At 41.0% G+C, this 26,123-nt stretch overlaps 1 protein-coding gene across 1 annotated transcript; it reads right to left on the minus strand.

Moving 5' to 3' along the window:
- Positions 1–329: 329 nt before the first annotated feature.
- On the minus strand, positions 330–17,906 carry GPR37 (G protein-coupled receptor 37). The gene is made up of 2 exons (XM_004008030.6): positions 16,821–17,906; positions 330–1,688 (listed from the first exon to the last, which is right to left on the minus strand). The coding sequence occupies exons 1-2, from the start codon at positions 17,844–17,846 to the stop codon at positions 870–872; spliced, it is 1,845 nt and encodes a 614-aa protein (XP_004008079.3). The 5' UTR covers positions 17,847–17,906; the 3' UTR covers positions 330–869.
- Positions 17,907–26,123: the final 8,217 nt, after the last annotated feature.

The raw sequence follows: 26,123 nt of genomic DNA on the forward strand, positions 1-26,123 counted from the left end.
TAGAGTCCAGGGAATTCTCTAGGTCAGGATGCTGGAGTGGGTAGCCTTTTCCTTCTCCAGAGGATCTTCCCAACCCAGGAATCGAATCCAGGTCTCCCACATTGCAGGCGAATTCTTTACCAGCTGAGTCACAAGGGAAGCCCAAGAATATTGGAGTGGGTAGCCTATCCCTTCTCCAGGGGATTGTCCCGACCCAGGAATCAAACTGGGGTCTCCTGCATTACAGGCGGATTCTTTACCAACTGAGCTATCAGAGAAGCCTTAAAGGAAAATAGAATTTATAAAACTATAAGGTCGATTTTAAATCGTGCATAAAACCAGTAATTATGTATTTAAGGCAAGTAAAATATTTATTGAATCTTGGTTAAAAGTAGATTGACAATGAGGTTAAAGAATAAAGTGTCATTTATTTGGTGCTACTTGGTGAATGCTTCTTAACTACAACTCTTCTCACAAAACCACATACAATATACTTTCAATCACAACTCAAACAGAAAATAGCCTACAAAATCACATGGCTATAACCAATATACAGTGATTATATTTTTTAAAAGAACAAAAGTAAGTTAGCAATTAATTAAGGTGCAGTCACTTTTTTTCAAATAAAATATTAGCACCATACCAGATAAAATGATCTAAAATTATGGGCCTCCCATACTTCTTAAATAACTAAATATAAACTTCTTTTTCAAAGCACAAATATTAATTTGCAAAATCAGTTCTACCAATAGTTAATATTTCTCTTCTTTGTTTTTTCTTTTGCATTTTTTTCCCAGTAAGGAAAAATAGGAGTAAAAACTTTCGCAGGGTATGAAAATCAAACAAACAGAAAAAGAAAGCTAAGCCAACCCAAGGCTGTGCTCACTCCTTCAGCAATGAGTTCCAACAGAAGCAAAGGTGGACATTTCCCGGCGTATGGTACTGAAAGGTGAGAGCTCCAGTTCTGTGGTGTATTCGTTGTCATTGTCATCACTGGTCACCGTGGACGACTTCTGAATGCACTCGTCACAACAGCAGCAGCAGCAGTCCATAAAGGCCCGACTGAAGGGTTTGCAGAGACAGAAGAGGAGGACAGGGGTGACACAGGACTTAAAGAACAGAAGGAACTGGCTGATGATATTAAGAAGGTCCATTGTCTGCTGGGAAACCCCTGTGGCCATGTAAGCAGTCACAATGTTGCAAATGTTTTCAGGAATAATGCAAAATCCATATAAAATGGTCAAAGCCACGACTGTACAGTTCATCTGGCTTTCTAGCTGGATCTGTCGCTTATTCCCCCGGGTACAGGCTTTCTCGGCTTTGCGGATTTTCCTTGCAGTCACTAGAGAGCAGGTGATGGTGAAAAGCGTGGGCAAACAGAAGTAACAGCCGAAATACCACCAGAGTCTAGCGCTGTCGTAGGTGAGGGCTAAGACATAGATGGTGTCAGGGAGGTCGGGGGAGATCTTGATGACGCAGCGCTCGGCAGGCGCTCGCCCGCTCAAGCCCAGATCCTCCTTACTCAATTGGCGGAGCACCACTTCCGGCAGGGCTAGCAGGAGAGCGCCCACCCATATCACAGCAAGTTTGGCGGTTGTGGAAGAACAGTTTTCTATCATTTCATAGTACATCTGGACGTTGGTGGCCGCCCGGAAGCGGTCTATACACAGAGCGCATAAAGTGAAGGTAGTGACTCCCAGAGAAGCAACCTGCACAAGGAAGATAGAATATGTTTATCCTGGGTCATCTCTGAAAGATCAAAACATTAGGCAATAAATACAGATGGATGAAAAGTACCCCCCAAAAGAAAAGAACAATTTCCTGGAATCAGGCATGGGTAACTGTTGTTGGTGACTTCTGATGAATCATAGTAAGGACAACAAATAAAAATAGGAGAAAAAGAAGAAGAAGAAATATAGTGGTTCTGGGTCATGGAGCCAAAAAACATTAAAGCTGGAAGGATGCATAAAGATCAGCTACGTCATAGACAACCAAGAGAGGTAAGGCAGTTCTCAAAGTCACAAGATAAGCAGAGTAATCATCTGAGAGCACCAAATTTACTCCACTGGTTGGGGTGAAATAAATTTAATGTTTAATAACTGAAGTCATTATTTATATATTTAAACAAGGACAATGGATAGGAGGTAAACTATCCCTGAACCTTCAGATAAAACAGGAGACTAACAGAAAATCCCTTAAGTGAATGGGCTGCTTTGGGGTTTACCCCAAATACCTACATTCAAATGGGCATCCCAGGTGGCACTAATGGTAAAGAACCCACCTGTCAATGCAGGAGATGTGGTTCCATCCCTGGGTTGGGAAGACCCCCTGGAGGTGGGCAAGGCAACCCACTCCAGTATTGTATTCTTGCCTGGAGAACCCTATGGACAGAGCAGCCTGGCGGGCTACGATCCACAGGGTCACAAAGAGTCAAACACAACTGAAGTGGTTTAGCATGCATGCACACATACACACACAAACGTGTATATATATACATAATTAATATACATGAATGTCTAAATTTTTAGGACTCTAAAGGACCATGTTGACAAAAGGAAAACCATTCGTCCAAATAATTTCAGCACTCAAAACATTAACTGTTTACCTACTACATTTAAGCTGTCACTCTCCCTAGAAAAATAGAAACTTGCCTTGTGGATTCTATGAATTCCAATGGCAAATAGCCTTGCTTCTTATACACTACATATTAGTGTCTACTAGTTCTCATATGGAAAATAAGGATACTGCATGCATGTCCTGATTATTCTCATAACTATTGGTAGAGACAGTCTGAAAGTGAGATAAAATGAGGGGTTAGCTGTATGAAAAGCAAAAATGAAGGAAAATAGGAATAATAAAGTCTATATCAGAGCAAATCAAGAGGTCATGGTTAAACTTATAACCACAGTTCTTTTACTACAAAGTCTTCATGAAGTTTTCCATAAACATCAAAATAAATATCAATGTAATATGCCTGAGTCATCTTTACATTTACCTTTTTAAAATTAACTTTCAACTTAATGAGTTGTTCACCTTAATAGAAATATATTTTTCACTTATGCTAGAGACTCAAAATAATTCTAAAATTGAAGTCCATACTGTGCAACTGTCCTAAGAACAGATTATGTTTTATGTCAATAATCTGTTAATATCACATTTTGGAAATCTAAGAAGAATGTGTCATTTTCTAAAGGTCTGCACCAAACAGTATTATTTGGAAATTGCTGTATTTTCTTGTACAGATTTTTGGAAATTTTTATGTATATATTAGCTCTGCAAGTGTTTTGAGTCATCTCTCTATAAGATTGTAAAGCACAAACAACAAAAAAATTCTCAGGCTATCAAATGTACAAGAGTCCTCATCAAGACTTTCTGCACCATCTTCACTGAAGCAAATCATATGCATATTTCCTTGTCACCCTGTTTCCACAGTCAGTCCAGAAATACAAAGCTACAGAAGTTTATGCTCTGCAGCCTTTTAAAATTATGAATAACATTTCTATTAAAAGGACAACTTGGCAATATGAAAATACTAGACTCTGAGAAGAAGCAGTCTCTTAGAGGCTCACAAAATCTATTTGCTTGGTAATTTTCTATCATTACTTACAGAGAATACACAACGCACAAGAGATAGTATCTTCTCCCCGATTGATCTCCATCATTTTAAATCTAGAGATTTAACATCTGAGCCAATTACTACAGAAGCTATCATTTGCATGCCTATCTCAAATCTGTTAGAAAGCATTTAATGTGAGGTAACAGCAAAGAGCAAATGAATGTAGGTGGACAGATAATAAAACAGGTGTGTCAGATTATCAGCTCCTTGGATACCATAAACTTTGCTGCATTTTCATTCTCAATGAAAAGATGTTCACTGCTTCAAAAAGCAAAAAAAAAAGGGGGGGTTATAGATTTTGGATAACTCATCCCACAAGATTAAAAAATAAAAAATTAAGGTAGATGTTAAGCAGGATTTACATGTGCCTCGATTTTTTTCACTCAGGAATCCTTCCACATTTTATTTTATTTGAAGATGCTCAGTTCTTCAACCATACTCCTGAGAGCTGCAGTACTGAGGATTTCAAATATATTTGACGTTGTAAGGAAATGGCAACCCACCCCAGTGTTCTTGCCTGGAGAATCCCAGGGACGGGGGAGCCTGGTGGGCTGCCGTCTCTGGGGTCTCACAGAGTCGGACATGACTGAAGTGACTTAGCAGCAGCAGCAGCTCTTGACAAACCACGGATTACGGGAAACTTCTCACTTGTCATACACAAATTTCAGGAAATTCCTGCATCTAGCTTTCTACTTTCAAATTGTTCTCTCTGATAAAATTCTCTGCAATTAGGATCCAGCTGAAATGAGGTAAACCATCCAGGAAGGTCACAAGAGCTACAGAGAGTTGTTAAAAGAACCTCTGAGACAAACACCTCCCCAAATACAGACAGCACTAACCACGCAGTTGCCAAGAGCAACTGCATCCCAAATGCCAGTCCTAGATAGCTACTCTCTCCTGCTGCCACTGCCTGCAGTGTTATTACTCCAGATATTTTTCTATAAATTCACTTATGCACTTGAAACATGACGTGAAACAGCGAGAAAGGCACGAGGTCCCCACTCAGTACTTTCCCAAGTTACTTACAGGAGGCTGTAAACCTTTGTAGAGAACTAACTGCATACCACAGAAATACATAGATAAAAATCAGCTGGACAAGGAGTGGTGGGCTAATTTCTGTTTACTCAGATATGGAATCTATCCATGTAATTAGAATTGCTAAATGTTGGGGTAACATTTGGCCATGGAAAGATTTCTATCACAATTTTTAAATATACTTGTTTACATACAGCTCATTAGAAATTCTACCAAGATGAATGGTGCAATTATATACAATTATAAAACTGTATCATGAAGGCTGGATCTGTCTGCATTTAATGACCATATCTGATTGCTAAAATTCCATATCACTAGAAATATGCTCTTGGGAGTAAAGCTTTAAGCGTTAGCTTAGATAGTTAGTTCTTTGAAGCCATATTCTGAGAGATGGAATGCGTGAGATGCAATCTCTTATTAATTAAACTGCAACGGGAGGAATAATTAACATCAACAAAAGCAGAAGTGTAAACACTTTGAATGGACAAGATGGTTAATTCTGAGAATCAAGATCAAAGGAAAGCTGGAAGCAGAAATCTTTAACTATTTGGGAAAATATATCATTTTGAGGGGATTGGCATCAAAATACAGGCACTAGAGAATTAAAATAAACAACTCTGAAATCTTTTCTTCCACCAGCAATGCTATGCTCTTCTTTGTGTCCTGGAAGAACAACAGCAAATGTTGCTGCCCAGTCAACATCTAGAACAGTAAGGCTTGGGGCAGCTGTGGTCACCTGCGGTCACCTGCAGTGTTGCTTCAAGGGACCGCAGAGACACAGGGCGTGTGGAGACCCTCACGTCGGAAAGCAGCAGTTCCAATGCACAGGAGTTCTCCCTACCGTTTAAGGTCCTAACTCAGTACAAACATCCAGTTGAGAGGAAAGTACTGTCTTCAGCTAGTACTGTTTTAAATCCCTGTTCATTCAAAATGATGTGAAGAAAGAGCACATGGATATGTCATGAAAAACAGTCATCTACGAAAATCCTGTGGTAGCTATAGCTCCACTTCTCAGAAGCCTCCTGCAGACAGGCAAAAAAGAAACCTTTACGAATGAAGTCAAGCTGTGAAAGTTTAACTCATACCAAATAAATAGTATATTTGCTAAGCCCTCTGATAGACATCAGTGATAACACTGGTGGGGAAAGAAAAGACTGATGGACTTCCAAGCAAAAATTCTTTCATATGACATTGAAACCACATGCTTAACTATAGTGAAGCAACTGGAATACACTGATTTTTATAAAACAGGAAAATTTCTAACCAAAGTCATGACAACTGTACTCTCGCCTAACTTACATTTTACCTCAGAAAGACAAGTGCATCTATTTATGGGCTGTCCTTTGTACACAAGTAACCCTCACAACAAGGGCATCATTGTTAAGAAAACCCATTCATTTGGGCCATGAATGATAACCCATTATAAGTCCATGGTGAGAGACCTAACAATCAGTCAGGAAAAAAGCAGGAGGAGCACAGGGTAGAGTTTCCTGTGAAACTCTAAATGGCTTGAGCTTGCGTCTCTGGCTTCCTCTTGCATTTTCCATAATGCATCTCCTTGAAACTCTCAGGGCAATTTCCCCACCAGAGACACTTTTGAGCAACAGTGTAGAAACCATGTTTTTCAAAACCACTTTATTCATCACTATCAATGTGATGGCCTTTATCAAAAGGTCTTCATTTTGGAGTACATGCTAATCACGATCCTGTGGCAGGGACACACTTGTATTAGCGTTTCCAAACCAAAATACAGAGTGAGTAGGAGAGATGTGTCTCAACCCTGGCAAGGACGCACAGGCCTCTGAAATGAAACAAAGCCATTCACAGGCACTCTTCCACAGTCAAAAAGAAGGTTTCTTACTTTTATCAAAATCGCTGAGATTTAATCTGATACAACCGCACATCATACATATCTATTTATTTCAATTGTATCCAGCCTGCTTCATCTTTACATGATTTCCAGTGTCAGGGAAAGTCAAGTTTCAAGGTATCAACTATCATTACTGCTGCATTCTCAACTTTACTCCCTCATTTTTAAACTTGGTAACATGTTCTTACTCAGTGAAAAAAAAAAAGAGAGAGACTATTTAAAAGTCAATATATCATCCTAAAATTTGTATTTATCCTTTTACTTTTATCATTCCTACCTTGACATTCCTAACAATTCCAGCTTTGGACTTCTGTAGAAGTACATTCCTTTGCAGTTAAAAAAAAATCATTTTGCTACAACTTATCTAAAATGTTATAATTTAAACATAAATATGCCAATGCTTATTGGTAAAAAAAAAAAAATGCCACTGAAGCAAGTTTAACATCATTTGTCCTAAAATGCAAGCCATCTATTGGAATCAACAGTTCTTAAGGAATGTATGCATTCCAAATTTATTCTCAATAATTAGAAATTCATTTCAAAATGTAGTATTTCCCACAAGCCCAAAGTCTAGATTTCAACTCTTAATATTATAATGTTGTTTCTAATCAGTCTTAAAATGAACTGGAATTTCTGTTTTTCATCTAGGGGTTCTGATGAGTTTCCAAAGACCAGTAACAAATTTTCACTTGTTTTTCCTTGTGAATAATGACATTGCACCATTGTATATGGTCATGTTGTTGTTGTTCAGTTGCTAAGTGCTGTATGACTCTTTGTGACCCCATGGACTGCAGCATGCCAGGGTTCCCTGCCCTTCACTATCTCTCAGAGTTTTCTCAAATTCATGTCCATTGAGTCTGTGATTCCATCCAACCATCTCATCCTCTGTTGCTCCCTTCTTCTGCCCTCAATCTTTCCCAGCATCAGGATCTTTTCCAACGAGTCAGCTCTTCGCATCAGGTGGCCAAAGTATTGGAGCTTCAGTTTTGGCATCAGTCCTTCCAATGAATATTCAGGGCTGATTTCCTTGGTTTGATCTCCTTGCTGTCCACGGGACTCCTTGGACAGCAAGCAATCCCTTGCACATGGTGGTGAACCTAAGCTAAAGACAAAATCAGAACTGGCCTCATCCATTTGTTGTTAGATAATTATGATTTGAATGGCATTGAGAGACCATATTTAAAGACAAAATTTCTCTGTTCTTAACCAAAATCCCATTCTGGGTAATAGGTTAAGAAGTAATACCCTTTCTTCATTCATCCTTCTTATAAAAGATATGTATCTCTAAATGTCACATCTTACTGTGAATTAGTTAACAGATGCTTTTCCTATACGAGAGAAATTTGAACCAAGGAGAAGTAGTAGAGGTAGGAGGAAAGTTCCCTGAAGGCAGGAAGTGATGAGAAGGGAGTGAAAAATGGCAGCCCCGAGTACAGTCATAGACCTAATTGAAATGACTCATTCTAGGCTAGGATCAAATCAGTGACCTTGGCTTCATTCATGCTGTGAACCACTCAAGTGTGCTGATAGATCACATTGAAAACCATCAGAAATTCACAAGCTGAAAGTATTCTATCTCAAGAATAAGTCTGAAACTGTGGTTATATCCAGTTTTTATGGAAGTTTTATGGAAAATGTCTGTACCAACTCTGCAAATAGAAAGAGCCCACATTTGAGGTTGTAGCAATTCTGTTCTCCACTCCACCTTGAAATTTTAGAAGAGATCATCTCTTCTGGCACAAACAATACCATTCTCATAAGGATGCCTAAGAGTTAGTCTTGGCAACAAGGTTAATTATGGGACCCTGGCAGGTCAATTCATGGCAAGAACAATGACAGAGGATCCCTGGAGGATGGGTGCAGAAGTGCAGTGTCAGGGACAAACCTCAATGCACAGTGGTCTATGCATTCTTCTCCCCACTTGGCCCACATCCCAGACTCAGAGCCCTGTGCTTCCAATGGGATACCATTAAACCTAGGACTGTAGCCTGCCAGGCTCGTTTGTTCATGGGATTTCCCAGGCAAGAATACTGGAATGGGTTGCTATTTCCTTCTCCAAGGGATCTTGCCAACACAGGGATCTAACCCAAGTCTCCTGCATTGGAGGTCGGTTCATTACCAGTGAGCCACCAGGGAAAGCCTACAATTCACAGGAAGCGCTATTAAAGGTGGGACCCTTCTCTCACGGCCCATGTAGTACAAGGGTGGAGGACAAGACAGAGACTTACTTTCTCAGCCTTGGGTAGACTCAGAAGCTCAGATCTATTTTGCTTTCGCATAAATATTTACTTCTTTTTCGCTGTGGAAGGATATTTTGTTGATATAACCAGATACTTTGAAAGCCCTCAAAAACTGAGGGTAAGCCCTAAAGTTGATTGTGGGTTTGAAGGATGACTCCAATTCTCCATGCTTCCATTTTCCCTGGCTCGATAATAAGGTGTAAAGTATCTCTCTTGTCAGCCTTTCTTCCCAGGTCCTCTAAGGTCAAGTTAAACAATTGGTATGTTTAAGAGATTTTCAGAAGAAAAGGACATCATTTAACATTCTGCTACTGCACTGCTAAATAAACCATTCATTTAAGTACAATTTTAAAACTTGATTTACTTAATGTCTTTATGACTAATAAGGATGACTAATTCCAACTCGGAAATGGTTATCTCAGGCATTGTATTTCCAAATAATAATTTAACATTTAATGATATTTAGAATAATTCTGTATTCTAAATGAAATGTCTAGGACAGTCATATCTGCTGAAATATCTCATACACCTCATATCCTAGGACAAACTGAAAAAACAAGAAAGCTTGTTTTTTAGTTGTAGCTTTTCACCATGGCTCTAGGCTATACATATTTATGAAAACTAATAGTAAGAATATGATTGAAAAAGAATGAAAGGGAACATAGTTTTCACTTGAGTTTTTTCATCTTTGGAGAGAGGAAGAACAGTTGTGAGATGACTGATTCCAGGGCCATTCCTGAACCTCCATGACAGCTTGTTTAAGCCCCTCTTATAGTATTATCACACTATACAGCACATGGTTTTACTCGTCTATAACAGCAATAACACATCTATGTTACTGAACTCTGGAAACTTTTTCCTCTCTTTCTGTCCTGTTCCCTCCTAACTTAGTGCCTAACATAGAAGAAAAGCCCAGTAAATGTTTAATGAATGAATGGATAGTAAATAAATGAATGAATACTGACATCTATGGAAGAGGACTATAGAAAATAATGAATTATTCAAGCTGCTCTTTAGTCCTTATTGGGTGCTGGTGTTTTGTGTATAATTCTTAAAAGCTGAAAGCCAACTGATATCTCTAGGAGGCAAGTAAAAAAAAAAAAACCTATATTCTTGTTTCTACTTCATTGGCAAGCTTTACAAAAGAAAAGCATTCTTATAATCAATCGTTAAGGAAAGTATTTGAATTTCACATTTGATTATTATAAAACTTTCATTCCTCATGTGTATTAAAAAGCAGAGACATCACTTTGCCAACAAGGGTACATATGGTCAAATCTATGACATGTATGTAGTCATGTACAGATGTGAGAGTTGGACCATATAGAAGGTTGACATCTGAAGAATTGATGCTTTTGAACTGTGGTGCTAAATACTCTTGAGAGTCCCTTGGACTGCATGGAGATCCAACCAGTCAATCCTAAAGAAATCAACCTTGAATAGTCATTGGAAGGACTGATGCTGAAGCTCCAATGCTTTGGCTACCTGATGTGAAGAACTGACTTATTGGAAAAGACCCTGATACTGGGAAAGATGGAAGGCAGGAGGAGAAGGGACGACCAAGGATGAGATGGTTGGATGGCATCACAGACTCAATGGACATGAGTTTGAGCAAGCTCTGGGAGACAGTAAAGGACAGGAAAGCCTGGAGTGCTGCAGTCCATGGGGTCACAAAGAGTCAGACACGACTTAGCAACTGAACAACATTTCTCAGGTGGAACCCAAGTTCAATAAACTTCATCATACACTGTTCATGAATTGAGTTATACATAGGCACACACTGTTTTTTTTTTTTCTTTTCTGGTTAACTCTTTGGAGTCATCAGCCAAATATTTTCTTACATGGGAATGTGAAAATTATTATATGGGATTAATAGGAAGTCATACAATATTTGTTAAGTACCATTCTCATTCAGTGTGTTTATTTTCCCTGAGAACATTATTAGTAACTTTCAAGTGGCTCTCAAAACTGTGTTCTTCCACTTAAAAGTCCATCAGTATAACTAATTCTTCTCCAGGGGATATTCCCTACCCAGAGATCTAACCTGTGTCTTCTGCCTTGGCAGGCAGATTCTTTACCTCTGAGCCACCACAGAAGCCCATTGGCAACCCACTCCAGTATTCTTACCTGGGAAATCCCGAGGACAGAGGAGCCTGGTGGGCTACAGTCCATGGGGTTGCAAAGAGTCAGAAATGACCTAGCAACTAAACAAACCAATATCAAATGCACTTGTCAAGCAAAGTTACTATCTGCTGTGATCAGCATGGTAGTACTTGAATGTAGGAGTTCTAGGGAAATTTGTGTAGAATAGCATACCTGTATGGCAATATAAGGCTTCCCAGGTGGCGCTAGTGGTGAAGAACACGCCTGCCAATGCAGCAGACATAAGAGATGGGAGCTCGATCCCTGGGTCAAGAAGATTGTCTGGACAAGGGCATAGCAACCCACTCTGTATTCTTGCCCGGAAAATTTGAAGAACAGGACAGCCTGGCAGGCTACAGTCCATGGGGTCACAAAGAGTCAGGCAGGACTTAGCAACTGAACAACAACAACAAGGATTCTCTCATGGTTTCCCTGGTGGCTCAGTGGTAAAGAATCCGTCTGCCAGTGCAGGAGAGGAGGGTTCCATCCCCGGGTTGGGAAGATGCCCTGGAGAAGGAGATGGCAACCCACTCTAGTATTCTTGCCTGGGAAATCCCATGGACAGAGAAGCCTGACAAAAGAGTCAGACACAACTTAGCAACTAAAAAACAACATGTTATTCAAAACCTCCAACTGACATCCAAAGAGAAATATACATTTAGCAGCAGATCTGGATCAGATGATACACTTCACTCTGGTCAGCTTTCATCATGTAATGAGCAAAGAGCTGTTCCAGTTGCCACATTCAATGCCTGAGTTATTTGGCTTTCAGTTCAGTCACTCAGTCATGTCCTACTCTTTGCGACCCCATGAATTGCAGCACGCCAGGCCTCCCTGTCCATCACCAACTCCTGGAGTTCACTCAGACTCACGTCCATTGAGTCAGTGATGCCATCCAGCCATCTTATCCTCTGTCGTCCCCTTCTCCTCCTGCCCCCAATCCCTCCCAGCATCAGAGTCTTTTCTAATGAGTCAACTCTTCATATGAAAAGTGGCCAAAGTGCTGGAGTTCCAGTATCATTTTTAGCATCATTCCTTCCAAAGAACACCGAGGGTTGATCTCCTTCAGAATGGACTGGTTGGATCTCCTTACAGTCCAAGGGACTCTCAAGAGTCTTCCCCAACACCACAGTTCAAAAGCATCAATTCTTCGGTGCTCAGCCTTCCTCACAGTCCAAATTTCACATCCATACATGACCACTGGAAAAACCATAGCCTTGACTAGATGGACCTTTGTTGGCAAAGTAATGTCTCTGCTTTTGAATATGCTGTCTAGGTTGGTCATAACTTTTCTTCCAAGGAGTAAGTGTCTTTTAATTTTATGGCTGCAGTCACCATCTTCAATGATTTTGGAGCCCCCCCAAAAATAAAGTCTGACACTGTTTCCACTATTTCCTCATCTATTTCCCATGAAGTGATGGGACCAGATGCCATGATCTTCGTTTTCTGAATGTTGAGCTTTAAGCCAACTTTTTCACTCTCCTCTTTCACTCTCACTTGTTATATCTTTTTTTGCCTTTTCATACTCTTCATGAGGTTCTCTCAAGGCAAGAATACTGGGGACGACAGAGGATGAGATGGTTGGATGGCATCACCGACTCAATGGACATAAGTCTGAGCAAACTTCATTGCTCAAACTCCATTGAGTTGGTGATGGACAGGGAAGCCTGGCATGCTGCAGTCCATGGGGTCACAAAGAATTGGACACAACTGAGCGACTGAATTAACTGAAGCATTTGTTAGATCCCTAGAGAATGGTATGGTAGAGAGCTCTTCTGCCATCCTCCTACTGCAGTCCACACCCAGACCTCCATATGCAAGCCACACATATACTCTCTCTCCACAAACAACTATTGCTTGGAGTATAGTTTTGTTTTGTTTTGTTTTGTTTTGTTTCTGGTGACTCTCTGATAAACCAGTTTAAAATGACTTATGTGCTAGGATGGCCACCATCCACCCAGATTCCTTTTCACTTGTCCCCCTTTCCTACTATTTCATCTACCCTTGGTCTTTATGGGACTTATCACTAGACCACAGAGACTTCATAATCCTGGAACAGAAAGAGAGAAATTATCAACTACAAATGTTCCCACTATGATCCCACTCACAGTAACATTAACTATAATAGAACTCCCTTTCTAGAGATAGACTCTGGAAGCTCAGTGTCTCCTTAAACTTTATGTCAATACTTTGAAATAAAAAAGAAGAGTTGAATGCAAATTGCAAAGACCTATCCTTTCTGCTGAAGAAATACCTATTTTTCTATACAAACAGAACTCTCCCCTAAATTCTTCTATCTCCCTAAGATGATGTTAATACTCAAGCTGAAGAAGAAAAAACTATAGTAGAGAAGCCAATGAAGGCAAAAGAGAAGATAGAGAAAATCTGTAAAGATCAATCAAAATGAATTGTGGTGAAAATTAAAAAAAAAACACACATTGAAAAAGGCAAAAACAACTACTAGAAAAATAGCAGCTCAGACATTATAAATCAATAGAGAGTGTGTGATGGGGAAAAAAAGGAAGAATAGCCAACAAATAAGAAATATAAAAAAGTAAAAAGTAAAGAAAGGATCAAATCTAGATAATAAAAGGAGATGAAATATCAAATAATTTTCAGAGTCTTGCGGCCAAGAAGAAAAAGATTCACAATGAGGGCAAATTGTGGAAAAGGTTTTTAAAGATATTTGTAATGTGCTCCCCAATCTAAGACACTTTGTAGTTGTTAAGAACATAAAGTACAACCTATATATGTATATTTGATTATTAAGATAATCATCTTTGGCACATTAAAAAGTACAGTTGTCCCACATTATTGCAACTTTTTAAAATTTAACGAGCTACCAACTAGGGAATTTACTGTCAGTTTATGGGATGGAAGATGAAATTTAAAAATATAATAGGCTATAAATTTCATCATAAAACAAACGATGTCAACTAGGTTTATTGTTTTTTTCCTGTCTGTTGGATTCAAAAGTCTTTTTAAAAGATAACAAGGAGCAGAAAAAGAAAACAGTCACTCAACACTGTTTTGCCCCATAGATTTTTGCCTAATAACCAAATATCAACATCAAGTGTTAAGATGAAGGGTCTGGTTGCCATTGACTAGTGTATATACTTAGGAGGGTCATTTCTCTTCTCTGAGTGTCATGTTTCATCTTTAAAATGAGGGGATTCAGTTAGAATGTTACCTGGTTCTAATTCAACATGATAATTCAAAGGTCACTGTAGTGGATGCTATTGTTCCCACACAGATTGCTTCCCACCCAAAAGTCCGTTAAGGAATGAAATGCTGACTTCCCTAGCTGCTGGGACTATTGGTAGTTGATGGCTCTCAGCTGCATTCCTCCATAGGATTGCCCTTGACCAAAGAGATCCACCCAGCTCAAGGTTATGCCCCCTTCCTGGGAGCAACTTGCATCCAACTTACCCAGTCCGTAAGGGCTGGGTCCTCTGGCCTCCATTCAGGACATCCCTGTAGAACCATCCTAGCCCTAGAGTTCCTATGTTGTCTGCTGAAGTCTTTGTGACATTTGCATCACAGTTCAACTTCCCCGTTTTTTCCAAGAAACCCAACATGGAATAGGCATTAGATCCCTCTTAATTCTGTGAAAATAGCAATGCCTCTTAGAGGCAGAAATGCTTTATTCTGAAATTTGGATTGTATTTCTTGCACTCATAATCAGGAACTGTGGAGCTAATACTACTGTCTGATCATAGTAGTGATCATTTTCACAGAAAATGATGAAATATTATAGAATTATTTCAGAAGAACAGGATTAAGTATGAGTATAGAAACACTAAATCTTAAGGTCTTTATTCATTACTCTAACAGTGAAAATGTATATTATAGTTTAATTTTTCAAGAAAAAAATGAATGAATCTTTGCTTCAAGCCTTTGCTTCTCTAAAGGAAAAAAAAGCTCTGTACCAATAACTAAAAAAACAGAAAGGGCTATGAAGAAGGAGAAAATACAGGGTAAAAAATAAAAATACTTGCTATTCTTCAGGAGATGAGAATTAAATTTAAAAACTGAATACAAATGCAAAAATATATATTTTCTAAAATCCTCAGAATTAGAAAGAAAATTAGAGAAAGAAAATTAAAACACATACATAATAAATACCATCACTCGAAACTCATAGGTCTCATAAAACTCACCAAAATTTGACTAGTTTGTTCTGATTTTGAATGAAATTATTTTAAAGTTTGTGTGTATTTTTTTTAAAGAACTTTAGTATTTGTTTTCTTTCCCAGTTTCTTTTTTCTGCCTTCTTTATTGTTTTCCCTCTTCTATATGAAGATTTTATCCTGTCCAGTACATTTAAAACAAGCCAATATGCTTTCCTCTTCTTGGAAGTAACTCTCCTATTTACTTACTAGTTTACTTTTGTCTCTTTTTTGCATATGTCAAGTTCTTCTGCATTATTTAAACAATCAGAGAAACCTTACATTGAAATTGACCTTGAAAAGATGACTGGTAGACACATATTCTCTTCCATAAATTTAACTTCCTTCTCTGCAATTCAAAAATGAGCTGTCTTCCAAATAAATTAGATGTTTCGGAGCTAGTTGGAGCTTGGCAACAGAGAAATCCTAGATCTTGGTAAAGCAGCAACAGCTGATTTAGCAAGCATGCAATGATCCTGCAGCTGATCCCTGCCAGGATAGCAGAGGGTCTTATTTACAGCTTCTTGCCTTGGTCTTTCTAAGTAGGTACTGTTTAATGTTTACTTTTCCCCTAGCTCTGGGCCCCGGCACAATGTTGAACATAGTGTCACTGGCCCTGGTGCCAGACAGGATCAGGGGCTCTGGAATATTTAGTTTTTCTTCTTCTGCTTCCATAAATGAAATGGGCAGTCTGAATGGAGGAAATCAAGGGCCAGCTGGCTAAAAACACAACTGGCAACAAAGCACTTGGGCTCCATCCAAGAGCTGGTGTTTAAAGAGAAGCCATTTAAAGAGCAAATTCCAACTACCATAATAACGGTTAAGGACACTAGCTGTAGCATGTTACAGTAAAATTTTACTCAAAGATTCTCATTTCCAAAGTTCAGAACCTGTTAAGTGTCCCCTATGTCTTAAGAAATTTTCTAGTCTTAGAAAAGTAGTCACTCTGTTACACCCTAACAAATGTCAAATACATACTATATATTTTGAGAATGTTCAGTAAATTCTGTGCCATGAGGTACAAAGTGTAATTTTTGCTTAAGGTCATTCATACAAAATGAATAAAATGGTTACAAAATTGAGGAATGAAAACAGAGGGACAGAAATGGCATAAGAATGTAAGAATTCAGATGGGATAGCATGGCAGACAGCCAGACCCTAAAACTAATTTGGGAAGTTACTAAGTGACAAACAAAGAAAAGTAGATTTCCCCTTTTAAACAAAGTATTACTCACTTTTTTATATTGAAGGAAAGAATTTAGTGATATTCTTGGGGAATAAATCATATTGGAGCACTAGAAACCTAGTAGATAAATGATATAGGGCTTTATCTCTGCTAGGGTCTAATAATGACAAAGACTAATTATTTGTTAACCCTAGAATCTGACAGTCTCCAAATACACACACACACACACACACACACACACACACACACACACACACACACACACACACCCACCATAAAACACCATATTCAGAGAAATACATTTAAAACCTAAACAATCCTATGTATAATGAGATCATAGTTATTTCCCAATTCAGGAGCAGATGAGTTTGAAGGTGACTGGACAAAGCCTGCTCAGGTCCGCCCCCCACACTCAGTGTATAAATGCCAATGTATATACAGGATTGGCAAGAGAAATGGGGAAGAGACTCAGGAAAAGTGCAGGGGTTCAGCAGCCAGGTAGGTGTGTGGAGCAGCAGTCCTGATACTATAAATCCCAGAAACGAATAAAGCCAGTAGCTCGAGACCCCCTGGACGGCATTACCTCTATATAGGGCACGATCTTGCAGGAGAAGTCCTCCAGCAGCCACTTCTTGGTCAGTTCATGAAAGATGACCAGCGGAAGGCAGAAGAAGATGATGAGAAAGTCCCAGAAGGCCAGGTTGGCCAGGAGGGAGTTGGAGATGCTTCGCATGTAGTAGTTGTGGCACACGATACACATCACTGCCAGGTTGCCAATGATGCCGGTCCCGAAGATCACCACGGACAGACACATGACCGCATAGGCTCCGTACGACTCCTGGGTCAGCGGGTAGAAGGGGTTCTTCAGTCGCAAGTGTGGGTGCGTGCTGTTCCCCCGCCGGGGACCCCCGCGTTCATGAACTCCTTCAAGGGAGGAACCATTCTGAGCCAGCGCCCTGCCAGGGGGTGCAATCGTCCGCCCTTCGTACCCCGACGGCGCATGGACCGTCTTGGGTTGGGGGTCGTGGTGAGAACCTTGGAGTTTCCCAGCTCTCCTTGGCCAGTAGTACAGGTCGCTGACCCCGGGTTCCTTCCTCGCACTCTGCTCCTGGCTACGCCCAGAAAGGCCAGCGCCTTTGGGACCCTTCTCCTTCTCCTCTGAGGTGTGAAGGAAGAACTGGAGAGCCGTGGGGTTTCCTCTCCCCAAAGTTTCAGGGGGCTCCTGACCCCGGGCACCTTTCCACCTCCAGGCTCCAGGTGGCCTAGCCGGAGGTCCCGAGGGCTCAGCTGCCGACGCCTCCGCCCCTCTGCCCACACCTGGGTCACCGCCGGGACCGGCCGGTAGGTCCCACGGGGGCGCCGAGCGCACCACTGCCTCCTGCTCCTCCTCCCTGGGCGCACGAGTTGGCAGAAGGTCTCCTGCAGAATCTCCTGGTCCCCAAGCGTCCCTGCTGCGACGCTGAATCAGTGTAGGTGAACAGCTTTCTCCCAGACAATTTTCCTTCCTGGGCGCAAGGGCGTACCCGAGGGCAGGAGAAGCGGAAACCTTGATCAATAGCAGAACCAGCAGCCGCGAGGTGCGGACGAGAGGTGCGCCCGCGGCCCGCATGGCTGGGCGATAGCGCACCCAGCAGCAGCGGCTCCTGCTTAGGACCGACACCTGCTGCCTAAGTTGCCGCTGAGAGTTAGGCACATGTCACATACTAACCCCCGCCCCGGCAGCGGGGGACGGGAGATTACGGGGATGTTGGGGGATGGGTCTTGGGGTCACAACCCTCCCCCTCTACGATCCTTCCTTGTTTGGCGTCCTGAGCATTTCTCAGTCAGATCGAACCCGGGCGCTACGTATCCCCAAGGTTCAGGGAGGGACTCGCTGCTCCGAGTGGCTGACCTTGAAAACTTGCAACCAACACCTGCTTGATGATTAATGTTGCGACTGGGAGAAGCCCTGACGAAGCCCCGCGCTCCTCCCTGCCTTTGGGGTGGTTGCCTTCGCGGTAACAGTTGCTCCGCCTATTTACATCCTTTCGAGGCGGCTCTATCCAAGCAGCAAGCCGAGGACGCTCAAGGGAAAGAAAAACAAGTTGCCCTCCTTCGGATGCCTAGGAGCCACAGTCCCGCTCCCGCTCGCTGGAAACAGGTTGCTAGCTGCCAGACGCCGCTCAGATGCGCCCGGGAAACTCTGCCCCACCTAACCCCGGCAACCCGCGAGGCTGCTGCGGACCGGGAGGCGAGGGTTTGGAAACCCGCGGCCACTGCCAAAGTTGTTTCTCCTTTCGCTCAAAGTTGACCAGGGGGCGGCGCGGACTGCTGGGCGGCGCGTCCCCGCGGAGAAGGGAATCGGTGGTGGAGGTGGGGTGGGGAGGGCTGGCTCTGCTCTTCGGTGGACGGGGCCAGCGGCCGCAGGAGCTCGTTGCGGCGACGGCGGGCGCAGCCCGGGCGGAGACTGTGGTGCCTGGAACCGCCGCGGGCGAGGCGGTGCATGGCTGGAAAGGGGGGAGGTGGCCCGGCCTCTCCCCGCCGCTCCAGCCGCGGCGCGCGCCCGCGAAACCGAGTGCTCCGCTCCTCGCCTCCTCCCCCTCCTCAGCCTCCTGCGAGAGGTTCTGGTTTGTGGGGAGACGGGATCCCCTGGTGGCTTACGACTCACTAAACCCACACACGTTTCATTCAAGCCCTTTGTAACGGCTTTCACGCGTAGAAGCTGGAAGCGGCGAGGGAACAAGGGCGGAGACGCGGAGCCTGCGCGGCTGGAGGCTAGGGGTGGGCGGGACGTGTTAATTCCCCAGATGTCGGAAACCAGCCAGACCGGTCCCAGAGCCAGGTTGCGGGAAGAGAGAGGTGAGAGACCCGTGCGTTCGCTTCCAATCGGCTGTGGCCCCTGAGCTTGTTCAGGCCTGGGTCCCGGAGGGAGTGGTAAGGTGAGGCGCTCACCTCTTTAGATATTCCCAAGAACTGAGGATGGGAAAGAAAGGGTGCTCAGAGGCTTCCATCACAGAGAATGAGCAGTTTGGGGAGTGGGACGCAGAACGATGCCATGGGTCAGGATGCCCCATGACCTTTAACCATTCTGCCTTTAATACCTTGGGCTTCCCAGGTGGCGTTACTGGTAAAGAACCCACCTGCCAGTGCAGAAAACAGAAGAAATACAGGTTTGATCCCTGGGTTGGGAAGATGCCCTGGAGAAGGAAATGGCAACCCACTCCAGTATTCTTGCCTGGTCTCAGAGTTGGATGCGACTGAGCGACTAACACCGTTTTAATACTTTAGGAGGCATCCTACCAGGGGTGACAATGGAACCACTCAGAGCACAATGAAAGTACTTTTGTTTGATGAAGCAGAGGGAGATGACAGGTAGGGGGAAATTAACCTAGAACTTTCAGCCTGGCTGACCAGGCCTTTATTCTATAAAATCCCACACTCTGGCCACTGCTGTCAGGGTATAGCTAATTCAACAGACAAATATCAGATAATTTGATTACGAGACAGCAAGTGATAGAGGAAGAAATAAACACATTTTGAAAAAAAAGAACATCTAGGGACTTCCTTGGTGGTCCAGTGGTTAAGGCTCTGCTTCCAATGCAGTGAGCTCCATTCTTGGTCAGGAAACTAAGATCCCACAAAGCCGAAAAGTAGAAGACAGGAAAACATCTAGAGAGACAGGAGAAAAACACAATGAGAAATAATGCCAATGGCGGTAGTAGAATAATGGCCCTCCAAGAGATGTCCACATCCTAATTCCTAATACTTGTGAAAATATTACCTTACCTGGCAAAAGGAACTTTACAGATGTGCTTCAGTTAAAGATCTTGAGATGGGGAGAAGATCAGGGATTATCCAAGTGAATCCATTGAAATCACAAGGGCCAGTACAAAAGGGAGGCAAGAGGGTCTGAATGAAGTGAGACCCTGAACTAAAGTAATGCTGGAGATCTCCAGAAACTATAAAAAGCAAGAAATAGGCCTTGCCTGATCATTTTAGATGACTGACTTCTAGAATGATAAGATAATGAATTTGTGGTTTTTTGAACCACTTTAAGCCACCTGTCAATTATTAATACAATTAATTATACAATGGAGTTTCTAGGGGAGAGTACAAAAACATATTTTCTTGTTGAACTTGAATTTCTCGCTATGGGTAGAGGAAGAAATTAGTGACACATTAATGTGGTCTAATGTAACAGCTCACATGTATAACCTAGACTTAAAACTAATGAGATGTGAGGGGAGGCAGTATCTCTGGCTTTATTTTGGCAACTTTATTTTTCTTGTTCACAACCAACCTGAATTGCCCCCTCCTGAATTTTTTTTTTAATGAAATACTAGTTAAAGTAGAAGATTTCTCCCACTCTATTCCCATCACTCTGTCACTCAAGATGACTAATATTCTGCAGTTGATGTGTATGTTTTCATCCATATATTTTATACTTTCACGATAGATCATGTATGGTTTTGCATGCTTTTTAAGAGTTACACAAATGGCGGCATAGAATAGTTGAGACATTGAATTTTGCTCTTTTCCTCTTACATTCATAATTCTGAGATTCAGCCTTATCTACACATGTAAGTCTAATTTGTCCTTATTATGAGTATGCTCTAATTAATTTTTTCATTCCTATATTGGTTAACATTTGTGTTGTCTCCATTCTTTTTACTCTTAAACACAAGCATAGATGTTTCCTTGTGCCCACATGCAAGAGCTCCTCTAAGGTTTATACTTAGGCATGATATTGGTTTGGTCAAAAAGTTTGTTTGGATTTTTCTGTACTATCTTACGGAAAAACCCGAACAAACTTTTAGGCCAGCTTAATGTTTCAGGTTCATAGGACATTAACACTATCAGCTTTCTCCTCCAAGAGAAGGATATGAAAAAAAAAGAGAGAGAGAGAGAGAGAGAGAAGGATATGAGAACCCCCACTTTCTTCTCATCCCCTCAAAAAGTTGTTTGAATATTGTCCTTCTCATTCATTGTTGTCTGTCCAGTGGAGATTAAATGCATTTCATTGCTACTATAATTTGCAGTCCTGTACTTATTGATGAAGTTGAGCATCTTCCATATTTCACTGGTACCTGGATTTTGTCTTTTGTGACATTCCTGAGACCATCCTAGAACGACAGTGGGTCTTACTACTACTGTACCAGTCTGCTTCCAACTTGTGGCTTGATTTTTAGTTTGCTGATGGTGTCCTTATTGGTTCAGAAATGTAAAACATTTAGAAATACTAATCATTATTGTCTTTTATACTTTTGCTTCTTGAGTTTTGCTTATTAAATCTTTCCTACTCTGATGTCATAATCACATCTTCCCCAATATTCTTTTCAAAGTTTTCACTATTTAGTTTTCATGCTGCTGCTAAGTCGCTTCAGTCATGTCCAACTCTGTGCAACCCCATAGATGGCAGCCCACCAGACTCCCCTGTTCCTGAGATTCTCCAGGCAAGAACACTGGAGTGGGTTGCCATTTCCTCCTCCAATGCATGAAAGTGAAAAGTGAAGGTGAAGTTGCTCAGTTGTATCTGACTCGTAACGATCCTATGGACTGCAGCCTACCAGGCTCCTCCGTCCATGGGATTTTCCAGGCAAGAGTACTGGAGTGGGGTGCCATTGCCTTCTCCTTTAGTTTTCATACTGAGGTCTTTAATATGAAATATATTTTACATATAATTGAAGATAGATACATAATTTTATTTTTATCTTTATGAGTTGTCGCGGTTCCCCGGTGGCTCAGTGGTAAGAATTGGCCTTCAAGGGAGGAGACGTGGGTTCTATCCCTGGGTTAGGAAGATCCCCTGGAGGAAGGCATTGCAACCTACTCCAGTATTCTTGCCTGTAATATCCATCCCATGGACAGAGGAGGCTGGTGGGCTATAGTCAGTAGGATCACAAAGAGTCAGACATGATGGAAGCAACTGAGCCCGCATGCATATGAGTTATGAGTTTCAGTACCATTTACTGACTATCCCACCATTCCTACTATTTGTAATGAGAATTCCTTTTATTTAACAAACTCCACATAAATTTATGTACGCTTTCCTGTTTTAAGTTCTGTTCCATTGGTCAATTTAGCTATCCTTGTACTAACATCATGCTATTTTCATTTCTACACTTATATAACTCTTAATATCTGGTATGGTAGCTATTCTCTATGTCTCCTGCATTGGTGGGCGGGTTCTTTACCACTAGAACCACCTGGGAAGCCCATGCAATAGCTATAAAATTTGTTAATAACCTCAACTTTTATATGTCGGCTTAACTAATCTACAAATAACACCAGATTTATTCCTTTAAAACAGCCATTTGTTTTCCTTGTCTTATTTCATCGTTAAGTACTTCCAGTATAATGCTGACTAAAGGAGGTGATCCATGTCTTGTTTTGATTTTGAAGGGAATACTTTTGATATTTTGACAATATTTTCTATATTGTATTCAGTTCAGTTCAGTTCAGTTGCTCAGTCATGTCCGACTCCTTGCGACCCCATGAATCGCAGCACACCAGGCCTCCCTGTCCATCACCAACTCCCGGAGTTCACTCAGACTCACGTCCATTGAGTCCGTGATGCCATCCAGCCATCTCATCTTCGGTCGTTCCCTTCTCCTTCTGCCCCCAATCCCTCCCAGCATCAGAGTCTTTTCCAATGAGTCAACTCTTCGCATGAGGTTGCCAAAGTACTGGAGTTTCAGCTTCAGCATCATTTCTTCCAAAGAAATCCCAGGGTTGGTCTCCTTCAGAATGGACTGGTTGGATCTCCTTGCAGTCCAAGGGACCCTCAAGAGTCTTCTCCAACACCACAGTTCAAAAGCATCAATTCTTCAGCGCTCAGCCTTCTTCACAGTCCAACTCTCACATCCATACATGACCACAGGAAAAACCATAGCCTTGACTAGGCGGACCTTAGTCGGCAAAGTAATGTCTCTGCTTTTGAATATGCTATCTAGGTTGGTCATAACTTTTCTTCCAAGGAGCAAGCGTCTTTTAATTTCATGGCCGCAATCACCATCTGCAGTGATTTTGGAGCCCCCAAAAATAAAGTCTGACACTGTTTCCACTGTTTCCCCATCTGTTTGCCATGAAGCGATGGGACCGGATGCCATGATCTTCGTTTTCTGAATGTTGAGCTTTAAGCCAACTTTTCGCTCTCCTCTTTCACTTCCTTCAAGAGGCTTTTTAGCTCCTCTTCACTTTCTGCCATAAGGGTGGCATATCTGCATCCTGCATATCTGAGGTTATTGATATTTCTCCCGGCAATCTTGATTCCCACTTGTGTTTCTTCCAGTCCAGCGTTTCTCATGATGTACTCTGAATAGAAGTTAAATAAGCAGGGTGACAATATACAGCCTTGACATACTCCTTTTCCTATTTGGAACCAGTCTGTTGTTCCATATTAAGGAAGCTTATTTTCTATTTCTAGTTTGCTAACAGTTCTAATAATGAATGATGACTGCTGCTGCTGCTGCTATGTCACATCAGTCGTGTCTGACTCTGTGCGATGCCATAGACAGCAGCCTACCAGACACCCCCATCCCTGGGATTCTCCAGGCAAGAGTACTGGAGTGGGGTGCCATTGCCCTCTCCGATGAATGATGACTACATTTCATCAAATGTTTCTCCTGCATCTGTTGAGATAAATATATTTGTCCTTAGTTATCTTAATTTCATATATTATTTTAAAATTTTTCTAAATGCTATGCATTCCTGAGATAAGCCTTATACTATGCTATAGTATTTTTTTTAAGGTGGTGTTGAGTTCAATTTGTTAAGATTTTCTTTGGGATATATCTTCATAAGCATTCAAAAATCAGCTTATTAGAAAGGCTTTCACTGACCATCCTTTTTAAAGGACAACCTTTCCTAATCCATTATTCTATTCTCTCACTCTCTATTTCTTTACACATTTTGAAATGAAAAAATGAAATAAGAATATCTAGAGAGACAGGAGAAATACAATGAAAATATGTAATTGGCTTGATTTGGGCATTGTTCTCAAATCAAGAACAACTGAGGCAGCCATCTTTGAGAGTGGTTTAAGAAAATCCTGGTGAAGGGGCTTCCTGTGCTCATCTGAAATGATACCTTTTTCATAAGTAGCCCCTTACTTAACCTGAAGGATGATGCCTTCCAACTTGGATGTGCCATTCTTTGGCTGTGTAAGTAAAGACTTACCGTGACCATGAATAAAATCGCAGACTTTCAACCACCCTGGAGTCTGGGACAATGTCAGTCATATATCTTTTGGGAAACATAAGTTTCTTATCTGTAAAACAAGGATATTCCTATGTGCTCTCAGCTCTGCCCACCCAAGTTGGTATAATGATTGCAAAGGTATGCAAAGACTTTATAAATATATGTTTGTGTTGTTTTTATTAGTTCAACTATTTGTTGCTATTAGCAAAATTTAAATGCCACAAAGAACATAAAAGTCTTGAAGGAGATCATACTTGATAAATAAAAATCTAAAGTAATAGGCTTATATTTTTTTAAAAGTTAGAAAGCATTCACTACAAAAGAAAAAAAAAATCTTTCAGTTTTTTCCCAAAACTTATCTCATTTGTAACTACAATTTTTTAAATGGTAATAGTCACAATTTATCTGTTTCTATAATTTCTGTTTTAGAAAAATAGATCAGAAAAGATGTTGGCTAACCATTGTCTGTTTACATCAGAGATAGTTTATCTGTGCAAGAACTGATTTGAACATGTATTTTTCTATGTCAGCATTCCACAGAGTTTATAATATACAATACTGACTTTATATACAAAAGAGAACATGTAAATTATCACCTGTCTTGGCATTTCTATACAGTCTATTATACTTCACTTAGTGTTTGGTGTGCTAACATAAGGCACATTACAAAATAACAGAAATTACTGTTTCAGGTTTTAAGATACATCACTGAACAAGAGAAGTTTTACTCAGCACCCAATGCACTTTAGTAATTTTTCTTTCCTTTTATTTGGCTTCAAATAGGACAATTCAAAAGGACCACTTTCTAAAAGAAATTGTAACATGCAACCAACAGATTATTATGCTCTGAGAGTCAAACTATGTCTTTTTACAAACAGTTTGTTGTTGCAAACTCTGTCCATAAATTACACATTGTTCATTTAGAAGCCTCTATCGGGAGTTGGTGATGGACAGGGAGGCCTGGCATGCTGCGATTTATGGGGTCGCAAAGAGTCGGACATGACTGAGCAACTGAACTGAGCTGAAATGATCAACTACCAGCTCCATTCTGTCCCTGTGCCCTACTGAGAGCCCAACTAAAACTGATAAATGGGAACAAATTGTACTGTTTGGGATAAAACACCAATATGATTGAAAATCAATGAAAATCTTGAAAATCAATTATCAGTGTTAACATATTTAAATTTTAAATAAATCAACAATAATAAAAATAGTTATTTATGACAGAAAAAATGTAGCCGCTGGGCTACATAAAATATGTTTTAAAAAACTACTCTATATTGCATGGTCAAGTCTTTTTTGATTGGAAAGAAACTTAAATGTAAAAAAGGATAATACTGAAGATTCATTGACACATATATAAATAAATGCTCTAACCTTTCTCAGCTCTTTAGAGGTAAATTCTCTGTGAAATTCAGTCCCACCTTTTGATGAAAACCCATTGAGACTCAGAAGTTCTTTGGCTGGCACCTAGTCAAGGTGATATATTAATAGCAGGAGACCCAACCACTTTGGGCTTTTGTCCTTTATAATTTCTCAAATAGTATATTTTCCCTAGCAATTATATCATACTAGTTCTAAATCCTGTAAATAATCACAATAGGCAGAACTTTTCAACAGTTATTCAAAGAAAATGTAATATTAGAAAGATACATATTTTACTTCCCTATTCCATTACTTGGATCCAAACTGTATCTTGTATCAATAA

Source organism: Ovis aries, chromosome 4, assembly GCF_016772045.2.
Source record: "Ovis aries strain OAR_USU_Benz2616 breed Rambouillet chromosome 4, ARS-UI_Ramb_v3.0, whole genome shotgun sequence".
Classification (NCBI taxonomy): Eukaryota; Metazoa; Chordata; class Mammalia; order Artiodactyla; family Bovidae; genus Ovis; species Ovis aries.

Coding starts and splice junctions, on each gene's coding strand:
- GPR37 (XM_004008030.6), bottom strand. CDS start 17,846: ATGCGGGCCGCGGGCGCACCTCTCGTCCGCACCTCGCGGCTGCTGGTT. Junction 1,689..16,820: donor AGATCGTGCCCTATATAGAG/GTAATGCCGTCC, acceptor TTCCTTGTGCAG/GTTGCTTCTCTGGGAGTCAC.